The sequence below is a fragment of the Poecilia formosa genome, unplaced genomic scaffold (assembly GCF_000485575.1).
Source record: "Poecilia formosa unplaced genomic scaffold, Poecilia_formosa-5.1.2 Scaffold141, whole genome shotgun sequence".
Lineage (NCBI taxonomy): Eukaryota > Metazoa > Chordata > Actinopteri > Cyprinodontiformes > Poeciliidae > Poecilia > Poecilia formosa.
Window position 1 is genome coordinate 756727 of NW_006800080.1, and position 24759 is coordinate 781485.

The window sequence follows — 24759 nt, forward strand, 5'->3', positions numbered from 1 at the left end:
ATTTTCTATTGTAAAAGCAACACAGGTTTGAGNAAAAAAAAAAAAAAAAAAAAAAGATAAAAGACAACACTTTCCAAATACATGAGAAATTTCTGCTCCATGTCAAACGCTGTAGACACCCAAAGCACCGTAGCCGAAAGACCTCACATGAGTTTTGGTTATTATTCCTGCTTTGTCTCCTGATTATTTGTGTAATCCGGGTCTCAGTAAAGCATTATGAAATACAATCTGTACAAATAGACATCTCCAAAGCTATTTCCATCCATATGGGTAACATTCAGCCACTGTAAACAATAACATAGTATTTTAGGATAATATTCAACTTTGGCATTTCCCAGTGTACTGACACTGTTCCCACTGTTTGTGGAGGAAGCCGCTGCCAATTTGCCTAAAATGTAACCAGTGAATTGTTATAAATGTGCTCTTAGAATACGACACTCTCTGAGGCATATATTATTTTTGATCATTGATTAAAAACGCACATAAACTACAATCTGAATAGTCTGCCATCAGCCATGCAAGACCCACACAAATCAACTTGTGCCCTTTCTGTTGCCTAAGTGATAATTCACCTGCGCTATCCACGTACTTCTTTCCATGACCTTCATTCATAACAAACAGGTTCCCGTTCTCTAAAGTCAACATTTGTCTATTGACTTTCTATTTTTTCTTACGTTATACCATCACACTACTCTAGCTCCTTTCTTATGGACAAAATGTTCTGCATAACAAACAAAAATTGACCCACATTTGACATTCTTATGGCTGCGTTAAAAACCTGCCAATCGGTATAATAACTTTTACAGGACAGACAGACAGGACTATTAAAACATCATTAAAATGATTGGTTGATGTGGACAGTGAACCGACAAGATTGTTCATCTAATTTGCACCAACGTCTACTGATTCTCCCCACGTAGATTGTCTACAGTTTGCTAATACTGGAGGCATTATGCAAAAAACGCATACGTTTCAGTCACAGAATGTGTCCCTAACAAGGTGGCGACATGTACATAAAGGTGAAAGCGTCAGTTTCAAAAGTAACGGCTTCTTTCGGTTGTCTTGCAGACCTCTTTGGGTATGAGTAATCTCCAACAGGCTCTTCAAACCTGACAGAGCACAGGGCCAGTGCGTCTCTAGTGTTGTCTGACTCAAATCGGCACATTTCTGCTATGAGAACAGAACAGTGTAACTTGGCATTCAATGATGAAGTCTAATTTGAAACACTTAAAGACAAAAATACTCTGCCCAGTGATCGGCCTGGTGGACTTAAATCGGGTGCTCTAACAACATAATACTGGCACAAGCATATGGTCCTCAAACATCAAATCCTACATTACACTTTTTTTTTTTTTTGGTCCTTGCTGAAAGCTCTCCCCTTGCAGGAGAGAAACAGTGATAATGGTTGTAAATATCTGTTCCGTTTTGACATTTTGGCAACTGTTATCTCAGCAGGAACCTTTCACCTGCTTGTTGCTTAACTCAAAAATGAAACAAGTTACTTTAAAAAGGCTCCTTCTCGACTTCGTTCATTCACACCTTGTATCGCAGAGCTCTCGCCTCCCCCTCGTTGCTACATAAACAGAACACAAGATAACCTGATAATTCTACCCAGTAGCGTCTCATTTACCTTGAGCTGCTAAATAATACCAGTATTATGTCAGACGCGCGCGCAATCCCACACTCACTCACACATTCATGCACACTCGTCATTTCCAACAGGTTGTGAATACAGGTTTTGTTTTTTTTGGCTTCTGCCTTCCTTTTAAAACGTGGTCTGAAAGACTGGAGCTCAAATCCAACAAAGACCATCACTGAGTCATTAAAAACTTTTCGGTCCCCCCAGAAAAATGGATAACCAACTCTTATCAAACAGTTAAGACAACGTCATGAGCCTCAGTCCCAGTAGCTCAACTTTTGTCCTAAGTTTCTTTTTGCTCTTTTCGCCAGTTCTGCTTTCACTCGTCTGTGTCAGGCTTTACGTCCAACATTGCGTGCAGCTCTTCGGGTGTGTAGCCCAGCAAGCTTTTCAAGTCACAGACAAAGCGGTAGACATAGCGCTTCCCAGACGTCTTGTGGATGATGTTCTTGTCATAATAATAGCGCAAGCCACGGCTCAGTTTCTCATAATTCATCTTGGGCTTGTTTTTCCTTTTGCCCCACCTCCGGGCAACCTGCACAGAGAGAAAGAAAGAGCATATCGAAATAAGAAAAAAAATAAAATAAAGTGACTTATGAAAAAAAAAAAAAGTTCAGATTTTGCTGCCTTACAATCACAAACCTCTGTATTTGATAAAGATTTTATATGATAGATCGACACAAAGTGAACCCCATTGGAAACCTCATGGTTATTCTACCAACTATTGATTTCCGAACTCTTCCTTATTATTGCTGACGCTAAATGAATATGAACTTGTTTTCTTTGCATCATTTGCGGTCTGAAAGCACCGCATCTGTTTTATCATTATGACCATTTCTTTTTTTCTGCAAATAAATACTACATTTTTGCTTGGAATTTCAGAGACATGTTATCAGTAGTTCGCAGAATAAAAGAACGATGTTCATTTTACTCAAAAATATACCTATAAAAAGTAAAATCAGAAAAAAAACTGATCATTTTAAGTGGTCTCTTCATTTTTTTTTCAGAGCTGTATATTTTTATTGTGACAACCATAAATATATTATAGGGTAAATAACAACCTTAACTAGTAAACTCCCTAGTATATTCAGCCCAGTTGCATGTAATTTAACATGGTTGTCCATCTGAGCTGCAAAACATGACAAAGGAAACATTAATTAGAGAAAAGCTGGTGGAGCTGTAGAGATTTACAGCTCCATTGGATCAGTTGTCCAGAATAGCAAAATGTGGACCAACTCTGGTCACATAAAACCAAAGTTAGAAATGCAGAGAGTTACAGAAAAACAATACTGCACAGCCCCAAACAAACCACCCTGTTGGGAATCTTGTGGAGTGGCAGCATCAGGCTGAGGGTGTCATTTTATCCTAACATGGGAGAGGAAGCTGGTCAGAGTTAATGGGAAGATTGGTGGAACTATGGGAAAATGGACTGGCTGCAAAAAGTCTAGCTTACAGGCAGAGATATCACAGAATGTCTTGGGAGGTTTTTGTTAATAATTTTGAAAACATGCATAATTCCTTCCAGTTTACAAATATGTAGAGTTTTGAGTTGGTCTGTCATACAACCCCAGTTAAACCTAATTGCTTAAACTGGAATTGCCATGTGACAAAACATGAAAAAAAGTACTTTTGCCAGGTACTACATAGTTTATACTGTATTTAAATTGGACCTACTCGTGATAGACCAGCCTAAGTACCACACTACACAATTACTGAAGTCAGAAACAATAGGCAACTGTTTTCACAAATAAGACATCTTTTTCATCTGGCCAAACACTTAGGACCTCCCATCTCGTGTGCCAGTGACCAACAGGGTCACAGCCTCTCACCTCATCTGGGTCAGAGAGCTTAAACTCCCAGCCGTCGCCTGTCCAGCTGATGAAGGACTGGCAGGACTTGTCGGTCAGCAACTCCAGGAGAAATTGCCACAGCTGGATGGGGCCACTGCCTGTGGAACAGATGTGAGAGCATGTTTGAAGGAGGTGTTTTGTTTAGCCAGCTTACTTGGAGAGAAGGCATTGTTGTTTGTGCTGATGCTGGCTGGTGTGAGGATTTACTGAGGTAAGTGTTAGCTCAGGCCAAAGGAGATCTGGCTTACGGGAACATCCCCAAGTTCTGAAGCTTACCAACTGGTTTAAGTTGTTAAAATTCTGCAATTTAAATAATAATGCCCTGCATCCATGGAATGGTAATGCTGCATACAAACCAAGGTCTTAAAGAACAGTTGTAGGTACATGTTGCTTTCAGAGATTTCACAACTTACTGCAGTACAAGATACACTCACCAGGAAAGGAAACACAAATTTTAAGGTCAACCAGGATGCCACACATAACACAGTCCAGTCCTAAATGTGAAACTGTTAAATATTCATGCCAATTATTCACTTAGGTCTGAAGAAGGACAAAGTAAACCTTCCGATCTGGGTCAGGCTGAAGGAAAGCAGTGGAAGCAAATGTCCTCCTAAATACAACAGTCTCATTCATCATGTAGTCCCTTGTCTGCCATTGGCCCCGTACAGTATGTGAATCTAGAGTCTGTGTCTGTATGAGTTCCTTACTGATGAAATCATCATTTTAAAAAAAAAGAGGCGCTGCCTCTGGGCTTCTGCAGCACATCTAACGACTTACAACCAGTGCTTCAAGAAGAGAACAGCTCCCAAAGCCTCACGTATACTACAATAGGGTTGTATTTTTTAAGAAAAAGGACTAAAATAGTAACCCAATAAAACCTATTTTAAACAAAAAACTAATACAAGAGTTTGTATCACTTGATGGAAAAAGGTGGAAAGGCAGAACAAAGAGGATCAAAAAAAAAAGGCTTTGTCTATGAACTAGATTCACTGCGCTACACTTTGATCGTGTGGTTTTCTTCACATAGAGGAACGCGCCCACTTTTGAGGCTCGTATGTTGAAATCACACCTGCCTGTGCAGCATACGCCGCCTCAGCAGTTTAGCTATACTCACCTATCTGTCTCACTCTCTGTGTCTCGCGAATGCGTAAGAAAGAAAAACAAAAACAAAAAAAACGTATGTGCCCTTACACAACACAAAACCAAAGCTTTCAGTGAAATAGACGCGTGGGCCGAAAGCTTGAAATGGCATTTCGGGGGAGCTTTTTATAAAACTCCTGCTGGGACTGAAGACGGTGCAGAACAAACAGCCACTTTGGATTTAGAAAGAAGTGGCTGTCTTTCAGGCCCAAAATGCTCAAAATTGAGTCAAAGTAGCAGTCAGCCCACATACATGGGTGATACCAGCCCGCTGTGCTCTCACAAGCGATCCATTCCAAAAAAAAAAAAAAAAAAAAAAAAAAAAAGTTTCCAAAAATATGTTGCTCTCTTCATGTACAAAGAGCTTCATTGAAAGAGCATACACTGTGGCAAAAGGGTAGAGGCTTTCATTTGCAGCAGTCTTTAGAATGTACTTCATGGTACACCATATGTGCTTTAAAAAGCTCTTAAATGTCATGAGGGCGCTGGTGACCTCTTGGACCCAGTAACAGATATGTAAGCGATTTGCGGGCAGCAGTTAAGGGGTTAAATATTTGCAGCTAAGACAGACACAGGGACACTAATAGACAAATGGAGTTTTTTCATTAATGTCATTTTTAGTTATTAGTGAAACTATGAGCAAGACTAATTTATTGTTGGAGTGCAAAAAAAGAAAAAAAAAAGGAAAGCATCTTTCAGCAGAGAAAGAAAAAGATCCACATGTTATCAGTATTAAAATATTGAGGGTTTAGCAGTTTTTAAAGCTGCCTGGTGTTAGAGCAGACAGAGGTGTAAATAACAAGCTCTCACAGGAAACCTGCAAAGACGACAACTGGAGCTTCACTTATCACTCAGCAGCCTTATCTGACTCCCTGTCCTCGCTGTAAGTGTCACCTGTCACACCGGGACAGGAAACCAAGCAGAGCAACTTGTCGAGTTATCATAAACGCTGTTTTGGAAATGTTTGTTTATTCTAAACGCGAGCTTCGATTTTCCTTACACTTTTTTACGTTTCTAACTCATTTGCCTTGCTTTTTGATTTTTACGTCCTCCATCTGCCTTGCTAGGACATGGATATGCACACGGCTCTACACGCAAACATAAATTCCACGTTGGTAGGATTTAACTTCATCCATCATCAGAGCATGCCATGGAAAATACTTCTTTCCATTTCTTTACAGGAGAGGATGGTCTATTGCACCATGAATATTATACACTCGGTGCATGCAGTTACTGCATATTTGTCCTCTGCACATCCAGGATGCAAATATCTTGTTCCACCACATCTCAAAGATGCTCTAATAGATGGGGTCTTCAAAACCTGGGCCTCAAGGTTTAGTGGCCTCTAACTTTAAGATGTGTTTCTGCTTTAACACAACAGAGCCAAATAATAAAGCCATTAACAGGACTCTGGAGAAGTTGACAGCGCATTGAGGGGATGATTCAGCTATCGGATTCAGGTGTGTAGGACCAGGGACACATCTAAACGTTGCAGGACACCGGGCCTCAAGGCCTTGATTGGTGAAGTCATTGCAATGTTCAAGTAACTATTTTAAAATGATTTGAGATTTTAGACATGGTCTGTTGCACTGGTGGAGTTAGAATCATTCATTAGATGATGTGCGCATAGGCCTGTAATGATCAGCAAAATTTACTGGACGACAAATTGTCCTGGAAGTTATTGTGGTAAACAATTAACCATTTTCAAGTAATACAATGGTAATGGCATAATGATGCAAGAACATATTCTCAAAGATCAATAAGCTTTAAATTCTAATGAGCATTTAACACCGGAAGACATTTTTATCAAAAATTAACAACGCTGCCAAATTCAAACTGACTAAATCTCATTTCTGATAACTTTTTTGAACTTCAGTAAGTGGTGACTCCTAAAGTCACTGGGTTGCTGCCAGAAAATTGCTGAGCAGGCGTATCTAAAACAGTTGGTTGGTGAATGTACTTTCACCTTGCATTCTACTATAAAGCTGACGAAAGCTTTTTTTTTCTTCAGATTGAAATGACACAACACATTGCACCTGAAACAGAACTTGCTTGATAAATATTTTAGCAACAATTATTTTGTTTCTTGTATTTTTTATTTTTTTTTGTAAAAACAAATGATCATGCCATAAAAGCCAAATTTTTGCAAAGGGTTTTCTTTCTTTCTATTTATTTATTTTTTTTCTTTTATTTTAGCGGTTTGCCATTTTCGTCAAAAAGGTTGCAAGGAGCAACGTGGGACTCTGATGGTTCTAGAGGAGCTGCATCTTCTCTTTGTTATTTGATTATAAATCCATTAGAAGATCTTTCCAGCATCATTACAAATGAATGACTCATTGTTCCACAAGTGGCTTTTGAACTAATAACCATGCACATGAAGAATTAACTTGTGCATACCGACTGTGGGTCCGTCTAATGAGATCTCATGTATGTATTGTTTGTGACGTTGGAAACATTTGCTGGGATTTCCCCCTTTTTTTTATTACAAACAGTGGTGCACTCTTGTGACCATAATTTTAAGCAGGACAGAAAAAAGTCCCGGGGTGCAGTGTCTGCACTGCAAGCTATCAACGGTCTTCAAAATCTTGCTTTTACAGAGGAGCGAATGAGAAAACCGATTCAAGACTTCTCCTCAGGTATTATGAAATAAACATCGAGATTAAATCGACCCAATGACAGCACCAAACAAAAACAATGATAAAACATCTATTTATCTTGCTGCACACATCAGGTTAACAATTCAAGCCAACAGGAGCAGAATTTAAACCAAAACCTGAAACAGATGCAGAAATAGTGCATTTGCTTTAGAGGCTTGCGAGTATCTCCACATCTTAGTGAACCTGAAGAGCGTACGTCAAGCAGCTTTTTCGAGCATGTACGGGTGCGAAGATGCCTCAGTAAGATGAAGAGATAATTTTGCTGTAGTGCTATGAGCAAGGGCAGGCATAATTTCTTTTTTTTTTTTTTCTTCACCACCGTTGCTAGGACGACCTGGAAAAATAGGTTTAGATGCGGGCTGGAGATACCAATGAGGTAGATGAGAAGTGAAGGCAGAACAAGAGGGTGAGAAAGAAAAATAGAGAGCAAAGAAGAAGCAGGAGGAGGAGGAAGAGGAGGAGGCAGGAGCAAAATCTATTTTGTTTTCTTTGATCTGAGTAACTTGGGCAACTTGGGTAAAAGGTGTCTCTCTCTCTTTCTATTCTAAAAGTGGTGCAAATACAAACCTCCCACACGTGGGACTTTTGCAGAGCATCAACAAGTGTGTTACAGCTGTGCAGTGAAACTAAAAGGAGCAACAGCTTTTCTTTCACTTGAAGTCTGGCGAAGGCATAAAAGCACTACCTTATAAAGCTATAATTTTAATTGAAAAATGAAATTATTTTTGTGAAATTTTACAGTTTGAAGCCTAACCTTCTAAGTGTCCCACGAAAGATTTTTCAAGCAACGGAATCGTCCCATTTGACGTTCGACTTCTGGTCGTCTTACCTGTGTATCCCGCCAGCGCTGCCGCTGGGATGACGGGCTTGTCCTTGCTGAGGTCGGAGCGCTCCCTCACGTAGTCTTTGAAGGTGCCCTTGGGCTTGTGGCCATGCAAGGCGGTGGGGTAGTCTTCCGAGTCAAAGCTGTCGTAGGACGGTACCCGCTGCAGGCTGCTGAACGAGGACTGGCTGCTCCACGACTGGGTCAGTCGGTCGCAGCTTTCAAAGCTATCGATGCTCTCGAAGGAGTCCTGGCCACCGAGCTTACCTGGCAGGACATTGGAACAAGAACAGGGGGGGGGGGGAAAGAAGAGATTTGTCATTAAGGACGACAGTTAACTTTACTACATTGGGAAACTTTAAAGCAATAATAATATTCAGTTGTATTTTGTTTTTCTTGTATGCAGTCTTTAAGAAAGGGTTAATAAAAGCAAAATAAATGTTAGATTTCTTGGACAGCATGTGTAAACACCAATTTCAAAACCTGGCCACAGATTCTCAGTTGGATTTTGGTCCAAACCAACAACTAAATATACAATAATTTAAACCATTACATTAGCTCTGGCTGCATGTTCAGGGTCATTCTTATTCCAACTTTTCTGCTTTGCAGCAGTGCTCTCTCTGTAAGATGTTTGGAATATTGGTTTATGCCACAACTGTGATTTAAGCATCTCCACAACTTTACTCCTGTCATGTCTCATGCGTGTCTTGGTAATTGACTAATGCCCATTCCATCTACAGCTATAGCTACACTGGGATTCAGTTATACACCTATATGGATGCCTCCAGAGGAAAATTGGCTACAATGCATTTTATTTAGGAGTAAAAGTAACAGAGGCTGAATATACCTGCAGGCCACACTTTTCAGATTTTTTTATTTTTTTTTTCTCCTTAAAATTGAAAGTGATGCATTTTCCCAATGATGTACTATTTTTGTGTTGGTGTATTACAGGAATAACACTGAAGGTTACAATGTAAAAAAAGTTCAAGAAGGAATAATACTTTTGCATAAAAGAATTTCTGATTTCAATGTTTCAATGCAAAATGTTTCTGGAAAACGGCCAACTTACGAGCAAAAGTTAGAAAAGCCACAAATAAAACACGCTAGAAGTAGAAACTTTGAGTGTCACTAAGCCATACAGTTCTGTGTTATGCCACTCTCTCCATTTCACACCCCATTTCGCTTTTACAACCACCATTTGGATTTGATTCTAAATGGAAGACAATCCCACAAACTGTCTTGCTATTTTTGGCCCTGGGAAAGATAAGCGGCGTCTTTGAATGGTAAGTCATTAACAAATGACAGATAATGCAATGCCTCAACCGATGCCGAGATCTTCAGCTGGTAAAATTGAAGCCACATGTGGATATCAGCCGGGACACAAAGCACTTTCCCACGTCGAGCAAGCACAACACAATGCTTGAGAGGCGCGGTATGCGTGTTGCGTGAAGATTGAACCTTAAATCTTGCAGGCAAACGCTTAAACGACTAACAGAGGGGGTAGGGAAGGCGTTCAATGGTGTACATGGCAGATGCTATTCATTTATACAGCTGGGGATTTGTGAGAAGAAAAGCCTCTCTCTTCATGGCTTAAAATGTAAACCACGATGCTAAGTCCTCTGTAAACTATCACTTGGGAGAGAAAACAAGCCTGCACATTTTAAAAAAGCAAACCGTTTCATGAGAAAACCCCTTGCTTGCTAACCGAGGATGACACTTCTATCTCCTTACGCAGAACATAGAGACTGAATCGAGGAAAAGAGGCCAAGAAAAACAAGACAGAAAAAAAAAAAAAAAAAACGTCCTTCTTTAAGGTTACACCACTTGAACTGCTTTACATAAGGGACAAGCGGTAAGCAGAGAACACATTGTGGCTTTGGTTCGTGTATCACTCTGACAAAAACAATAGGCTTTTCTTTTTTTTCCCAACCTAGTCTAGAGTATGTGAGGCAGGTTTGCATGAACCACAAACCAACCAGAGGGCCTGCTTTTCTTCTCTTCTAATGCGTGCACACTGATGTGGCATGACAAGATTCTGGTAGCTTCAGCACAATCACACGCAGGCCGACACCCACAGACACCTCCAACGTTTGCACACATTCACACAAACGCATGCATGCACCTATGGGTAGGTTTAATAACTCGGTTTAAAATAAATATTCCGTTTGGCGTGAAATGTTTGCTACTTTCAATCACTGAAAGAATTTACCTGGGATAAGGGAAATGTTTTTGCAAAGCCATTCAAATCACTTGAACTTTTTCACATATTTCCCTGTTACACCAACAAACTAATCAGTTTTGTTTAAAGCTTTGCATGCATTGTTTAGAAGAGAACTCTGCTCTAAACTACTTTGAAACTTTAAGTTTAACCTGTCTGCTGTGTCGATTGGTTTTCATGATGCTGTTCGTTCACTAATATTTGTAACAAGTGTTTATAGAACAGCTGGGTTTATTCTGAGACCGCATTACTTTGCCATTTATTTGTGTTTTTATTGCTGTGATGCCTGACTTGTGGATCAATAAAGGAACATCCTATCTTGAATCCGAGGGCATTTGAATTAGATTTTCTTTCAAGGTATCACAGCAAAAGAGGCTAAATGCAAGTGCATGCCACGCTTCATGCTATTTTTATTTTTATTTTGAGAAAATATGTTGAAAACATTTAACTATGTTCTTTCCACTTCACAGCTACACCCTATTATGTGCCGCTCTCCCGAAAAAAAATTCTCAGTAACATACAATAAAGTTTGTGCTCATAAACGTCGCGAAAACAAGGACATGCGTAGAGGGCATGAATACTTTCGCAAAGCACTGTATCACATACGGCTCCTCACCTCGACTGAGGCGTCCCACACACATATTGTCGGGGGACACCACTTCCTGTTTGACAGAGAAGTAGTCACCCTGCATGGAGTTGAGGGCTGTGTCTCGTAGGATGATCCCGGGGTATTCGCTTTCATACTTGAGCGTGAGCAGTTCCTCAGAGCTGATGGGATGAAGCGTCTGATATGACTCCGTGATGAAGCCCGGTTCTGAGTATTCAGAAGGAGGGACACACTGAGCATGCTCAATACCATAGCCTGAAAACACAGAGGCAAGTTAATGGGGATAGCAAGAGCAAAACGTAAAACAGAAGGATAAAAAGAAGCAAAGGGCAGTACAGTCAGCATTCCTCTTGTGTTGAAATGATACCAAAAAAAAATTGCTCAAATGATACATTTTCTGAATCACTTAATGCACAAAATAATCCCTGTAGATCTTTGGCATGAGTTTAGAAGCAGAACCTAAATTTAGAGTTATTTACAATGTTAATGTGGATGAATGCATTACTGAACTGTTTGTATTCACAAAGCTGATTCACGTTCAATCATTTTTTTTATGCATGCATATTTGGCAATTAGAGAGCACGATTGACAATGATTGTGATGAGTACTTACTGACAAAATAGTCTGAGGTATAGCGGGATTCCTGGAAGTTGGAGGTCAGTCCATTGATGGGGAAATGCTTTGTATCCTCTTCATAAAAAATGGATAGAGAATAAGCGTCAGTGACCTCATCATTGATTTTTTTTGGCCTTTTTTTTTCTATCGTGTAACTGCATCCAGCATGATCAAAAATTTATGTCTTGAGCCAAAACGTGCCTTCCTGTTTGGCTCCTGTTACTAAAGTAATTGCCACAGAAATCCTCAGACAGAAAAAAATTAAATCACCCTGTTTTTTTTTTTTGTTTGTTTGTTTTTTTTTTTTCATACAGCAAATACAGAAGATATATTAGTTTTCTCATTGAGATTACTGTAACGTTACCTTTCTGGAGCATTTCTAAATGTTCCCACAGGATGTCGCCCACAAAGTCAGGTGCCAAGTCCAAGAAGCGCTCCTTCCCCATCGCACACAGGTTGGCACCGTTCATGCCGAATTTCTCAAAGTCGACGTTCTTCAGGCTGAACTCATTTATGGTCCATGCAAGCCATTCAGCCACATGGTTTTCTGTCCACTGTCGGGGATCTGCAGAGCAATAAATAGCTGATGATTGGTATATTTACTGTGAAACTCATTCAAAGTGCATGTGCAGACATTCATCTAAACCAGTGACTGATTCAATAGAGTGGACTTGTGCTTTCTGATGTTGTGCTTACTAACTGCGAAGTGTCACAAAGAACATAGAGGAGGAAAGGAACATAAACCACAGTGGTAATGAAAATTAGAGAAAAAAAATAGTTGTCAGTTATTGTGGGATTACATTGCAATACTGTCAGCAAGGCTGATTGCAAACAGCATGAATTCTGTTTGTGGTTGCCTGGGTTTATGGGCAAACTCATCATTTTCCACCCGTTCAAGAAGAAAAGTCTGCTTGCACCATAATGCGTGGAGTAGGAATATATTGGTCTTGCTTTTAGTCATTTTTAAAGAATGCATTAAATTAAGTTTCGGGGGTGAAAAAAACAAAAAAACATGTGTGATGTGATTTTGACAGTCTAAGACCCAAGTTAGAAAATTAAATTTCCACAAATGAGCAACTGACTCTCTTTACCTTTGGGAATACCCAGCCTTTGCTGTTCTTTTGTGAAGCCGCTGAAGGTGGCTTTCAGAGCCTGGGACATCATCTCTTTACTTCCTGGAGTCAAAAGGGGAACGTCGCCACACTCTGGATCTGGAAAACATGAATTCACAATACATGAAATATGGTTTGATTTGGAAAAAGTGACACACAAACACCACAAACGACTTAATACAACCAACACAAGAAATGGAGTGAATCGCTATACTTTATGGAAAAAAAAAACAAACAAAAAAAACACTTGATCTAACAGAAAAAAATTAAATTAGATAAAAAACAGAGAATGTGGCTGTTTCCAGGAAAAAAATAAAATAAAATAAAATATATCACCGAGAAACACTTTTTATATGTTGTGGTGTGGATTAACAACATTCTGCCACAACAGACCATGATTTGTACAAAAGAACTTTGGAAATTGAGACAAATTTATTTCCAAACTCCTCACACCCAAACTTCTCCCCTGCTTGCACACCCTGGGTGGGAGCTCGATGCCTGGTGCCCATCAGTGACACCGTGACCCCTACCACGTCGCCCTGACATAGTGAGACTACTGTCGCGAGACCAAGCATGGGGTCAAACATTCTGACAGGTCAAGGGTCACAGGATGAAGTGATGATGTCACGGCGGCTGCCAGTGGGTGGCTCGGAAAGCGGAGGGGCTGGGCTGTCTCGAGGGTTGCAGTGACAACACTGCGTTTACTGTTCTCTGCTCACTGCCAGTGGGCACCCAGCAGGGAACAGAGCTGCCTTTGATGGCTTTAAACAGAGCCTGATGACTTGCACTCATCTAATTAGATTGACCAAGCTGCAGAAGTGTGGGATAAAGGGGGCAAAGCAGGGGATGTGATGAGCTAAGAAAGGCAAAAAAGACCTCAAGGCTAAAAGCACTGGAAAAAAAGACCTCCAAAAAAAAAAACAAAAAAAAAAAACCTCAAAACTTTTTTAGCAGACAGTGCAACCATCTAACTAATCATTCAATCTGCAAATAGCCCACAAGAATTTACAAAATAAGCCTACATCTAGCATAACCTTTAGTGTGCAGTATATTAGACAATAATGCTGAATTTGCAGGCCATAATGCAGCGTCTAGGGTGTAGTGTATTCACAGCAAAGGCTTTTCAGATCTCAACTTTTGTCACTTTTATCTCCTCATTTCATCTTTCTATTCTGTTAAAAAAAATCACTCATCTAATCACTTCAGGCAAATTGGTATGAGGGAAAACTGTGTCACTAGCCAGCAGAGAACCACCGTTCGTTGAGCCCAGATGTCTTGGCATCTCCACCGTCGGGTGGTTTTATCTGCCAAGCAGAGCTCAGCTCATGCTTGTTTTTACCACTCACTGACGTCTCGACCTTGTCAGGAATGCACAGCAGCTGTCCCTCCTTCACCCATGTAATCAATGTCTGTCTGGCTGTTAGTAAAAAGTAGGGCTCGTTCTGTTGTTCTTGTCCCTGTTCAAAAGGGACCTAGGACAAAGGATGTGTTTGTTTTTTTGTTTTTTTTTGGTTGTTCACTTAAGTCCAACTATGCCGGTCTTAATATGTTTCTCTCTTTTATAGAAATAAAAAGTTTCATAGGAAAAGAAATAGGGCTGGACTGGGTATCAATGTATACCATGATTTATTGTTGGGATGCAAAAAAAAGAAGCCAAAAGTAGTCAAGGTTTTCCTCGGCTGAATGGAGCAGAGTGTATGGCAGCTTTGCTCTTCCTCCTCTTTTTGCTGGACATCTTTGGTCAGCTGAGGGAAAGAAGGTTTTTGTATTTTTCTTGCTTATCTGAGCAATGCATATAAACTGCCAAAAGTAACACTAGTGATGTGTGTTACTTTATAAGGAATAGTAAGACAAACAGTGTTACAATAAGTGTAAAAATCAATGTGTTGAAAACTGCAAGTATGAATAAATGCAATTTTCAAACCTTACTGGAGTATTCCATACTTTGCAGGAAGTCTTTTAAAAAAACCAGCGGAACATGGAAGAGAACAGGGTAGGGTACCATTCATGCAAGAATCCCTTACCAGACAATGCAGTCTTAAAATAATTTTTAAAGTACATCATTGCACATACAATTGTACTTCACAGTTCTATAATAAAAATAAGATCTTTGCATGCTCTGGATAGTTTGGGTCAACTAGCCTTCTACCAAACATATTTTCCTCTCAAGAGGCCTTAGCAGAGCAGATACTCTCATGTTGCAAACGGCTCAGACAGTCTGCGCTTTGATGTGAAGGCAGACGCAAAATGTGGCAGTTTATTTGAGCTGGATGGAGTGGAGTTTGTCTGCACTTTCGAACCGTTTGAGTCCCCTCCCTCCTGGTCGCTTTCATCAGCCCGGCTGCTGTGTGTGCTCGCCCACGCAAAATGAAACCTACTTTAGCACTAAATCCTCCATCAAAAGACACTAAACACCACAGAGTACAAGTGATGTTGGGTTTATAAGGAAGAAAAGTATGAGAGAAGTATGAGAATCATGAATACAAACAAAATTAAACTGTGAAATGCAAGTTTTGTTGTTTGTTTTTATAACATGTTGTTGTTGTTTACATACATTTGAAAAAATTAGCTTTGTCATTTTTTAAAAGCTTAAACTGTAAATACAATATGTACATCAAGAAAATATGCTTTGTGCATATTTAGAAAATGCACAGTTTTGTTTTATTTGTGTATAAAGCATGAAGAGGAGGGCAGAACAATATTGAAAGACAAACTCTAAATGCAAAAGTAAAGTGATAATAGAGCAGTCTGCATGGCGAATGATCCATACGAAAGTTATCCATGGCAGCGCTAATGTACAATACGCATCCATTAGTAGGAAAGAGGCGAGCTCGGACCTAGACAATCTCTAGTAAATGATGAAGTCCTGATACAATTTCAGTGCCTGCGAGTCCCATTAGATGCAACATGGTCAGTGCGCGCAGAGCCTTAAAGCATCCACAAGTCATCACTTTCCACATTAGACAGTGTGGGTTTGTCCGCAAAATGAGTCCCATCCACTTAGCTCACGAATTGTGGGAGAGGGTGTAAATCATGAGCCAACATTAAGGCATTCACATTTCACCAACAAGGCTTAGAAAGAAAGGGTGCCTACAGTGGAAAAATGAACTGGAGGCAATTTCTACTAATGATGCATGATGAATAATAAGTTAATCTATTCTAAGAATCACCAAATGAGAGTGGTGTTTTATATAGACATGCAGTAAAAGGTATTGATTTGCTACTCGTGTCATGATGACTGGGACAACTTCCACGGACCCGTGCGCTCCTGTTACATTACCAAAGTGAAACAACAAATCTGCCTGACACCTTTTAGCAGACATGGATGCACTAAATTACCAGCCATCTTTGTCTGCATTCTGGCTTATGGATGAGAATTTGGGATTGTTGTGGCTCAGACTGAAGTCGATAAGGCGTCGGTAGGCATGGCCAGGCAGGGCAGGGCAGGACTGAGGAAGATAGAAAGATTGCGTCTTGAATGGCTGAGGGGAAGCTGAGCTGGGGGAGCGTGACTCACCAGCTTGTAAAATGAGCCCACCATGGGATAAGGGAACCAGTGGTGGGCTAAAAGCAATTGAGAAAGAGTCAAACAATTGAATGGGAGGATTCATAAAGATCCCATCGCTCTTCTCTTCATCTCGCGAGTGACATCACAGTGGGACTGGAGCCATCTCCCAGCCTCTGGCAGAAGATCAGTTCATTCATGAAGCCTGTGCTGCTGCCTCCACTCACAATGATACATAGAGAGCAGGCAACCAGACCCTATAAATAAGGGACAATATGCTTTATATAAAGTGACTGAGCTATATATAGCCTAAGAGAGTTAAGTGTCAGGGTGGGAAATAGAAAGTGGACAGTGAAAAAACAAAAACAAAAAAAAAAAACAAAAAAAAAAAACATGAGAACTGTGTCTAAAAAGCTATTCAAAGGGATCTCTATAATGTGAAAGAGTCCATTTTCTGTGGTTAAGCTGCAACTTCCTGTGGGAATTGGGGTGAGTTGTGAGTTCAGGTGAGGGTCATTTTACAGTCACTGCCAAGGATTTCCTGGATATCCCAACATGCAGGAAGCCGCAACAGCAGCACATAAAGGTGGAGAAAAAAAGACAGAGGTTTGAGTCGATCAGACAAGACCTTATACTGCAATTGGTTTTCTGAGGCAGTCTACTCTACCTTCAATTGAACAGGGCTGGAAAGTGCTAACCAAGAGTGCCTTTGATGAAGATCCATATCTAGAGCACCAATCTGGGAACAAGAGGTCATAGACCCTACTAGTATGAAGAGGGTCCATTCACCAGTGCAGGGTGATAAAGTGGCTACTGAGGGTTGCAGTCGAGTAAGAGGGGGAGTAAGGGCTGGCTGTCTGGTTTTAACAGGGCTTTTTATTCAGTTAGCCAAGCTGTTTTCAATTTTCTATTTCAAAACTAAAAGACCAGGAATAGACGTGCAGGCAATGTGAAGAAGCCAGCCCAGACCCAGACTAAAACTTCCTTCAAAGCAGGACAATGATAGGCTAAGGCAAACCAAACCAGGAAAATCCCACCATCGTAGGCACCAGCACTGAAACACTACTTTTATTCTAACATCATAACCACTGGCTTCTGGCTGCCCTCCATGAAACACAAGCCTGCGGTGATGTTAGGAAGCTGTAAGAGATAGGACTGCTATTGCCGACATCATAGTAAGAGCTGCCCAGGACCATCGCTACCGCAGACACATTGGCAACTGAAGCAGACATTAATAATTGAAATTGTGATTCATGCAATCATGTACAGGAGCTACACATAGCTTAATTAGAGATTTTGCTATAAACAGAGTGTATCTCCCTGATCCATATTGAACTGCCTTGCAAAAACAGCTGAACTTTAGGTATACCTCAAGTATTCAGGATTAGGCAATAGTTATGAATCTATTGCAAAAACCTATTGCAAAACTCTTAAGTTCTCCTTTAGGTCTAGGAGAAAAATGATAGTCAACAGGAAAGGATCTTGTAAAAGTGACTTAACAAAACTGACTTTGATAATACATTGCCCTGGTCCAAGTTTCTAGGAAAAAGAAAACTGCCAGACAAGCACAATAATGGAAATGGTAGGTGGTGTTAGTGCAGTCCTATATAGGGCTAGCTACCCTGGCACCGACATCCCTCATTGGCTGTGTCCGTCCCTGTTATAAACAGACATGGGATGCTCTGGGGGAACTGTTTAGGCATTAACCCAAACACACGACATATCTGACAAACAGTTTACTCTCCACGTTTAATTTTTTCCAACAAAACAGTGCCTGTCCCATTTTTAGTCCAAAGCAACACATTCCACAGCCAGGTTTCTGATACAAGAGTGAGTCTTGTATGTAAAACACTCTGCAGCTCTGAATTCATGCTCACTGAGGCCTTTACAATCAACCATTCTCTTTTGGTGCATATATGTTTCAAAAAGCCTGGATCTAATTATACACCATGCATACATTAGAGGTTGTATGGTCTGCAGATGGACACTTGATAAATAAATTCCCACTAGACCACACTGTTTTCATGTTGCATGCCTCACATTCCACCTCTGTTTTACAATCACTAATGTGCTTCTCACAGCTTTCTTGTTTTCCTCTAATGTGACCAAAAATGACTTGTGGTCTAGGCGGCAAAATGGTTTCAGCTCTGGATGATGAATTACTCTTCTATTTTAAGCTCAGTGTCGCCTCCATGCCTAATAGGAGCGTAAAACATGTACAAAAAAGCTGACACATTCCTTTATCTTACTAAGATAAAGGAATGCGCAACACCTCAAACTTAACTGATTAAGAAGACATAAACCAGAATTCGATAACATGAAAAGTTAGTGTTTTGCAAGATGAGATGGAATTGATTTCCAGCATGAGGGTAACAGTGTAGTTATGCAAACTCTCACACAAACTGACTTCTTTATCTGCCACTCTCCAGTTCTCTGCCTTTCTCTTAACACCACAAATCAAAACACACAAGACACACAGATGGGTTGTGACTCATTTCATCAAAGAACGACTGGACTTCAGGGGATAGCGTGCTGCTTCATTAGACTATGTGACTGGTCATGAGAAAAGCAATGACCATATCTTGTAAAATTCCATGCAGTGACTCACAATTTGCCCAGCACTACCTTGTAACCTTGTATAAAAAAAAAAAAAAAAAAAAACATCAAAAGCTGTACAACAGCACATGGAGTTTGCATAAATCAGGATACAAATAGTTACATAAAAGTGATCTATTTTATGTAAGTAAAACAAAGCTTTAATAAATGCTGATTTGACAATGAAAAAAGACGGCTTGGTAAAAAATTAAGTAATGACTCCAGTTTATGCTGCAGTGTCTCAAATGGAGGCTTTAAACCTGTACCCAATTTACAATTCCATAGAATTATTAAAGTCCAGGTCATCATAAGGAATGAGAAATGTACCGACATTGAAGACTACACTAGCCTCAAAGACATAACCTTTCCATAACGTTTCGATTGGGTTAGTCAGTCAATCAATATGCCTTTCATGCTGTAGGCCTAATACACATAGAGTCTGTGGCTGTACCCCATTTATTCAGCTAATTACAGAACCAGACACAGACACAAAAAACAGCTGGTGTGCAGTAAAAAAAAAAAAAAAAAAAAAAACGTTAAGAAAATCTGGAGCATATGCTAAAAAAAAAAAAAAGAGTGACATGGCCTCATTGTGGACAGTTAAAAACATCCGTGTTGAAGCAAACATTTTAGTGCATTTATTTTGGATTTTATTTTTTTTTGTTTTTTTGCTGGGGAAACATTGCTCCAGAAAGGGGATGCATAAGACACACATAGTGTAAAACAAAGAAGGGGTCAAAGTAGAAAGCACTCAAGCCAATGTCTAGACTTAGTTTAAATTTTGTATCAAACTGTGCCAGAATGGGTTCGGTAAGGCTGGTAATGTAAAGAGGGCACAGGCATGACGGAGTAGCAAAAACACAGTCAAACAGACTCACCATCGGAGAGCCAGTGGCGTGTGGTGCAGCAGGCGTCTAGTGCCATGACTCAGGGATTACACGCTAGGAATGACTGGGGATGGGACGAAGTACGCTCACTAGGAACTCACAGTATCCCACATCAAGGAGTCGTGAGAAAAACTCATGTGGCCAACAGAAAGAAATGGAAACATTGGGGGGGAGGAGAAAAGTGGGGGAGAATCGTTTGAGGACGAGTGGGTGGGTAATTGACTATAGAGTTACAAAAAAACTCTTGTTTGTGCTAGACTTCCCCTACCCAAGTATTTTATTTTTTTTAATTTATTTTGGTTTTTTATTGTTTTTGTGAAAAGTGAGTCAATAAGATGGTGTAGACAGAAGGCTTCCAGGAGATCCATTACATTCGGATTACTGTTCATTCAGACCATTTACGGCTATCAAACTGACCACACCTTGGTTGTTCTTTAAACCTTAAGATCCTGACTCTACATATGTTTATTATTTAGTAGAGTGCTGTATCTGCTACTGACACGCCTTACTTTATGACTAAGCTTTATAAGCAAAAATTAAGGCGTGTAGTCACTAGGGAAGCATTGTGAAAGGACCTACGCAGTACATGGCTTTATGTGCAGAAGATAGACTCAGTCAAGAAGCAATGAATGAAGCACTGACTGAATAGGGGGAATAACCCATTTCATAGATTTAATGTACAGCAAGGAAAGCAAAGAAAGACAAGGTCATTGTGGAAAAGCACAGACCTCCACTTCATGCTGGCCAGCACAGGGAGGCCAATTGTCAAAGTTAGCACCTACAGCACTGAAGGTCAAAACACAGTCTGGTCAAAGACTGTCTGATACAATTTTGGTGGTGTAATGAACTGATGTGAACAACTAAGGTCTGATTCTTGCAACCAGATCAGCCTCAGTTTCACTTAAAAAAAAAAAAAAAGGAAATTATTTGCACTGCTTGGTGAGATTCACAGACAGACCACATGAAGAAGGGTTAGGATCACCCAAACAGTGTTTACACAGCTGCTAACAAGCCACACACTCTCAAATATTGCCATATATTACACTGTGCCACTGAAGTAGCGTTGACACAATACATGATAATAAAACTGGAACCTTATGCAACTCTCTGTCATTGCTCCATAAAGCCGCAAAGTGGGAATCTCCATAGAGAAGAAAGTCTGACGTAGTTCTGGAAATCATCTCTGTGGCATGACTTGTATGTGCTTGTACTGTATGTGCCTGGCATGGAAGTAGATGCCATATAAGGCCTTGCTACATGAGCATCAGCGCTGCACTGTGTTGATCAGATAAAAGTGAGCCTCCCTTCAAGGTCTCTCCATGCGTCCATGCATGCCACCCAGCAGGGCATGCTCGGAAGCATTCCAGTCAGCCACTGAACCCCAAATTCCAGGTCTTATGAAACCAAGCAGTCAAGTGGGAGAAAGCCGAAAAGTATGTCTCATCCTGTAAATGATTGGCAAGTCTTTTCATTAGCAACTGTATGAAATTTTGCTTGATTGTGCTGTACTCCTACAGAATACAGACCAGCTTTTCAACACCACCTCTGGAAAGCTAAGTTTTGTTATGGCTACACAGAGTTGTCAGTAGCAAAATATCGTGGTCTGGGTTACCATGAAAAAAAGAAAAGAAAAAAAAAGAAGTGTACTTTGCTGGGAATTACTCACTGTAGCACTAGGGAAGAGGGGTGAGGGACAGCATAAGAGCTTGGGGAAACATTAGAAGCTGTGTTTGGTTGTACCTCTGACCCTGGCGTTGTGTGAGCGCTTTGAAAGAAATTACCTCAGCTGGAGGGTGAGGACAGCCCCACGAAAGCCGACACTGGCAGCACTTCCGTCACAAAAGAAAACAAATAGTATAGTAAGGTGGGCTGGAAATAGCCTAAGCATGATAGCAGGGTGTAAACATAAACACATAAACCGTATACTGATGCAGGTGTTTTGCAGAAAAGGTGACTGCTGCAGTTCTAACTTAGCAACACTGCTTTTTTTTTCTTTCTTTATTTTCTTTTTATTGAAGCAGTGGACGTTTCAGCAGAAACGTCCACTGCTTCTCGGTGGCAGTCCAGCACATCCTTCTAAGAAAAAAAAAAAAAAAAAAAACTGTAAATGATGGCATTTCAACTCACCCTTAAACTTTTTAGAAGTTTAAGGCTGAACTTGTCTTCAACTATGTTGCTTTAGACACTGGGAGTACGTTTATCTTGTAAGCATAGTAACAACAAAAAGTAAACACAACTGTATATGTGGAGGCAGTTGGAGCAAGTTTCACTTGGGTTTTGAACTCCTCCTTCGCAGGCTTGCTATGACCCGAGTGCACCCAAGTGAGAGTAAGAGGGGCCGAGCATTGTGAAATGGTTTTGCAAGATAGCGCTACGCTCTGGCAACATAACCACGCCTGTCAGCAAATTTTTTTGTGTGTTTGTAAGGTATATGTGTATTTAGGCTTTGCTCCGCAGGTATTGACAGTAGGGAGAAGCTGGTTATGGCGGTGAATCACTGCTCCTTTAGTCGGTCAACTCTGGCAATTAGTGTCAGATTTCCATAATGCACCGTTATTAGCTTGCTGCTCAGCTAACAGGACTCAAAACGCCACCTGAGGTGTGAACAGGCAGGGGACATTGATGTAAAAACAACAACAAAAAAAAGTGAAAAATGCAAATCAATCAAACAAAAGCTTTAAGTACAAGAAGTGAAACCATACAATGTTTTAAAATCCAAAACAGCTCAAAACTGTGGCCAAACCCATCACTACTGCTTGTATAATCCCTCCAGCCAGCCAAGAGCTGGAGAGGCAAGCCTCAGCAGTGCAGATTCATCACCTCAGCCTGCCTCTCCTTTCCTCTGGATACTCCATTTCAGCCACTTAGGAGAAGGAGGAGGAGGCGAAGGTAGTGAGGACAGAGGAAAGGGAGGCAATGGAGAGGGGGGTTATTAGGGACCACTGATTGTCTCCAAGGTGAAAAGTCAAAGCTCTACCCTGCATGACATGGGATATGTAGAGATGGGTAGGAGAAGAAGGGAATAAGTTGCACAACATAATCTAAAAAAAACAAACAAAAAACATAACTATGAACTAAATATGAGCAATGTCTCAATTAGAGATCAAAAATTCAGAATGGGAAAAAGTAAGATACTCAAAAATGCCATGTTTCACAAACATATCCCAGCTAGGTGATATGCTATCACGTTTAAACTTTATTTTAATCTTAAGTAAGTGATGCAAAGTGTTCGCAAAACTTTAAGATTATAGGAAATGCACGTTTGGCCTAATGTAAAGTTCACAGCCCAATGCATTCAATAACAATGACGCGAAACACGCATACAGTACGGTACAGCCTATTGCATGACTGTGGAGCCTCAGGCGTGACAGCGTTTTTCTTTGCGTGTTCTCCAATATTGAGCAACAAAACAGTCTTAGTACATTAAAGGCGTCCAGGACGTTTTGTCCCCTTACTTTTAGCGCGTCTAATTGGTGAGAATCAGCGCTGTGCTTTACTCATTAACGTAATCTGTCACCGACCGGGTCGCCTTAGCTACGAGAAACAAAAAAAACATCTAAGGAGTGATGTTAGTCCCGTGCTAACTGTCAAAGCGCTTAATAAGAGGAAGAGTTGTCTTACTCACCGTCCATCTTTTCAGCCTTTATGATCGTTAACGTCGGTTTCATATCGACAGCTGCCGTCATGATCATCAGATCAGCGTGGTTTGAAAAAAAAAATGCCGCGTTCCTTTTTTTATTATTATTATATTAACAGCTCCAAAAGAGGGGGAAAAACTCAATAAGTGGGTAAAATCTGCTCCTCCTTTGGCGATTCTAATTCTATTCTCCTCACACTACAACACGAATAAGATTCTTTTACTCTAACTTATCTCGTTGTCTCTCTCCCTCACCGATGCATACACACACACTCCCTCTTTTCCTCGTTCTTTCTTACTCACTCACTCACTCACTCACTCAATCACTCACTCTGTATCTCTAGCCATGGGCGTTGCATTTTGCACAGACCCGAAGCGCTGCGACTGTCGAAGGGGGCGGTGTTTGAGGGGCTGACTTGCCAGTTGATTCACAATTCAATTACTATGTCCCACTCTTACCATCCCACCCTCCCACTCATACACACACAAAGACCCGATCACACCCCCTCATTTTGTAGTGTGAAAATACTCTTGCCAAGACCACAGAACGTCATCAAATGTATGACTCGTTCCCGAAAATTCCTCTTTTTCCAAGAACACGAAAACAGTTTTAAAAAGTGGGGCTCAGTGTTGAGTGCCTTGAATGACTTGTTCATTATTTAGGCAAATGATTTTAAACGACACTGCAAAGAGTTTATTAAAAGGCTTTGATTCTTGGTATTTTGAGCCATGATGTTTGGAGTCTAACTTCAGTAGAAACAAACTTTGCTTACAAATGAAACATTTACTTCGGCATCTTCTTCCTGGTGCAGAGGACAGGACTGACATTGCTATGACAGTCAAATATAGTTAAGGCTGATAGTAAAATTGTTTACAACTTGCACCTCATCACTAATAATGTTTATGTAATAAACAGTGTGAAGCACTGCAGTCCGGTAGTCTGCTTGCCTCATTGCTGGCTTATTAGGTAGCTGCAAAACAACACAATGTTAGATGAAACATGAATGGTTCAAGGTTTCCAGAATAACAGTGACAGTTCTTGTGTGCATTGCACTCTGGGCAGGTGCCCCCTTTTCTATGTGCAACCAAAAGTGTCTATGCCAAGCACAAAACATATCCAGAAAAAATAAATAAATAAATGTGATTGGTCAGAAATCTAAAGAAACTCAGTGAATGTTAATTTTCTAACAATTAGTCTTGGTGCAAAGTTGGATAGCTAGAATGATGATTGAATTGATTTCTAAACTATTTTTGATGTCACATACAATCATATTTTTTGTTGACATGGAAAGTGCACACATCACAAACTGTTTTAAAGTGCCTACATAATTACATTGGGTAACACTTTATTTGAAGGGGGGTGAATAAGACTGACATGACACTTTCATAAACATGACATAACACCTGTCATGAACATGAATAAGCCTTCATGAATATTTATGACTGTTGTCATAAAGCGTCATTCGGTAAATTA

At 40.4% G+C, this 24759-nt stretch overlaps 1 protein-coding gene and 1 long non-coding RNA gene across 5 annotated transcripts in view; both read right to left on the reverse strand.

Annotated features, from left to right (window-relative positions):
• Positions 1-1342: 1342 nt before the first annotated feature.
• Positions 1343-24759, reverse strand: part of ets1 (v-ets avian erythroblastosis virus E26 oncogene homolog 1) — a 39070-nt gene continuing 15653 nt past the window's right edge. For 2 of the 4 annotated variants that reach the window (XM_016676771.1, XM_016676772.1), the window contains exons 4-10: positions 12641-12760; positions 11914-12114; positions 11547-11624; positions 10944-11189; positions 8116-8376; positions 3469-3587; positions 1343-2174 (exon numbers count right to left, since the gene is read on the reverse strand). In XM_016676771.1, coding sequence (XP_016532257.1) covers positions 1959-2174; positions 3469-3587; positions 8116-8376; positions 10944-11189; positions 11547-11624; positions 11914-12114; positions 12641-12760 — 1241 coding nt within the window. In that variant the 3' untranslated portion in view covers positions 1343-1958. Of the gene's footprint in view, positions 2175-3468; positions 3588-8115; positions 8377-10943; positions 11190-11546; positions 11625-11913; positions 12115-12640; positions 12761-23273; positions 23655-24759 lie in introns of those variants that run through there. The other 2 variants (XM_007562743.2, XM_016676770.1) reach the window with 2 other exon arrangements.
• LOC107837419 (uncharacterized) lies at positions 9003-10937 on the reverse strand. The gene is made up of 2 exons (XR_001663440.1): positions 10619-10937; positions 9003-10479 (listed from the first exon to the last, which is right to left on the reverse strand). It is a non-coding gene; the product is annotated as an uncharacterized LOC107837419 (long non-coding RNA).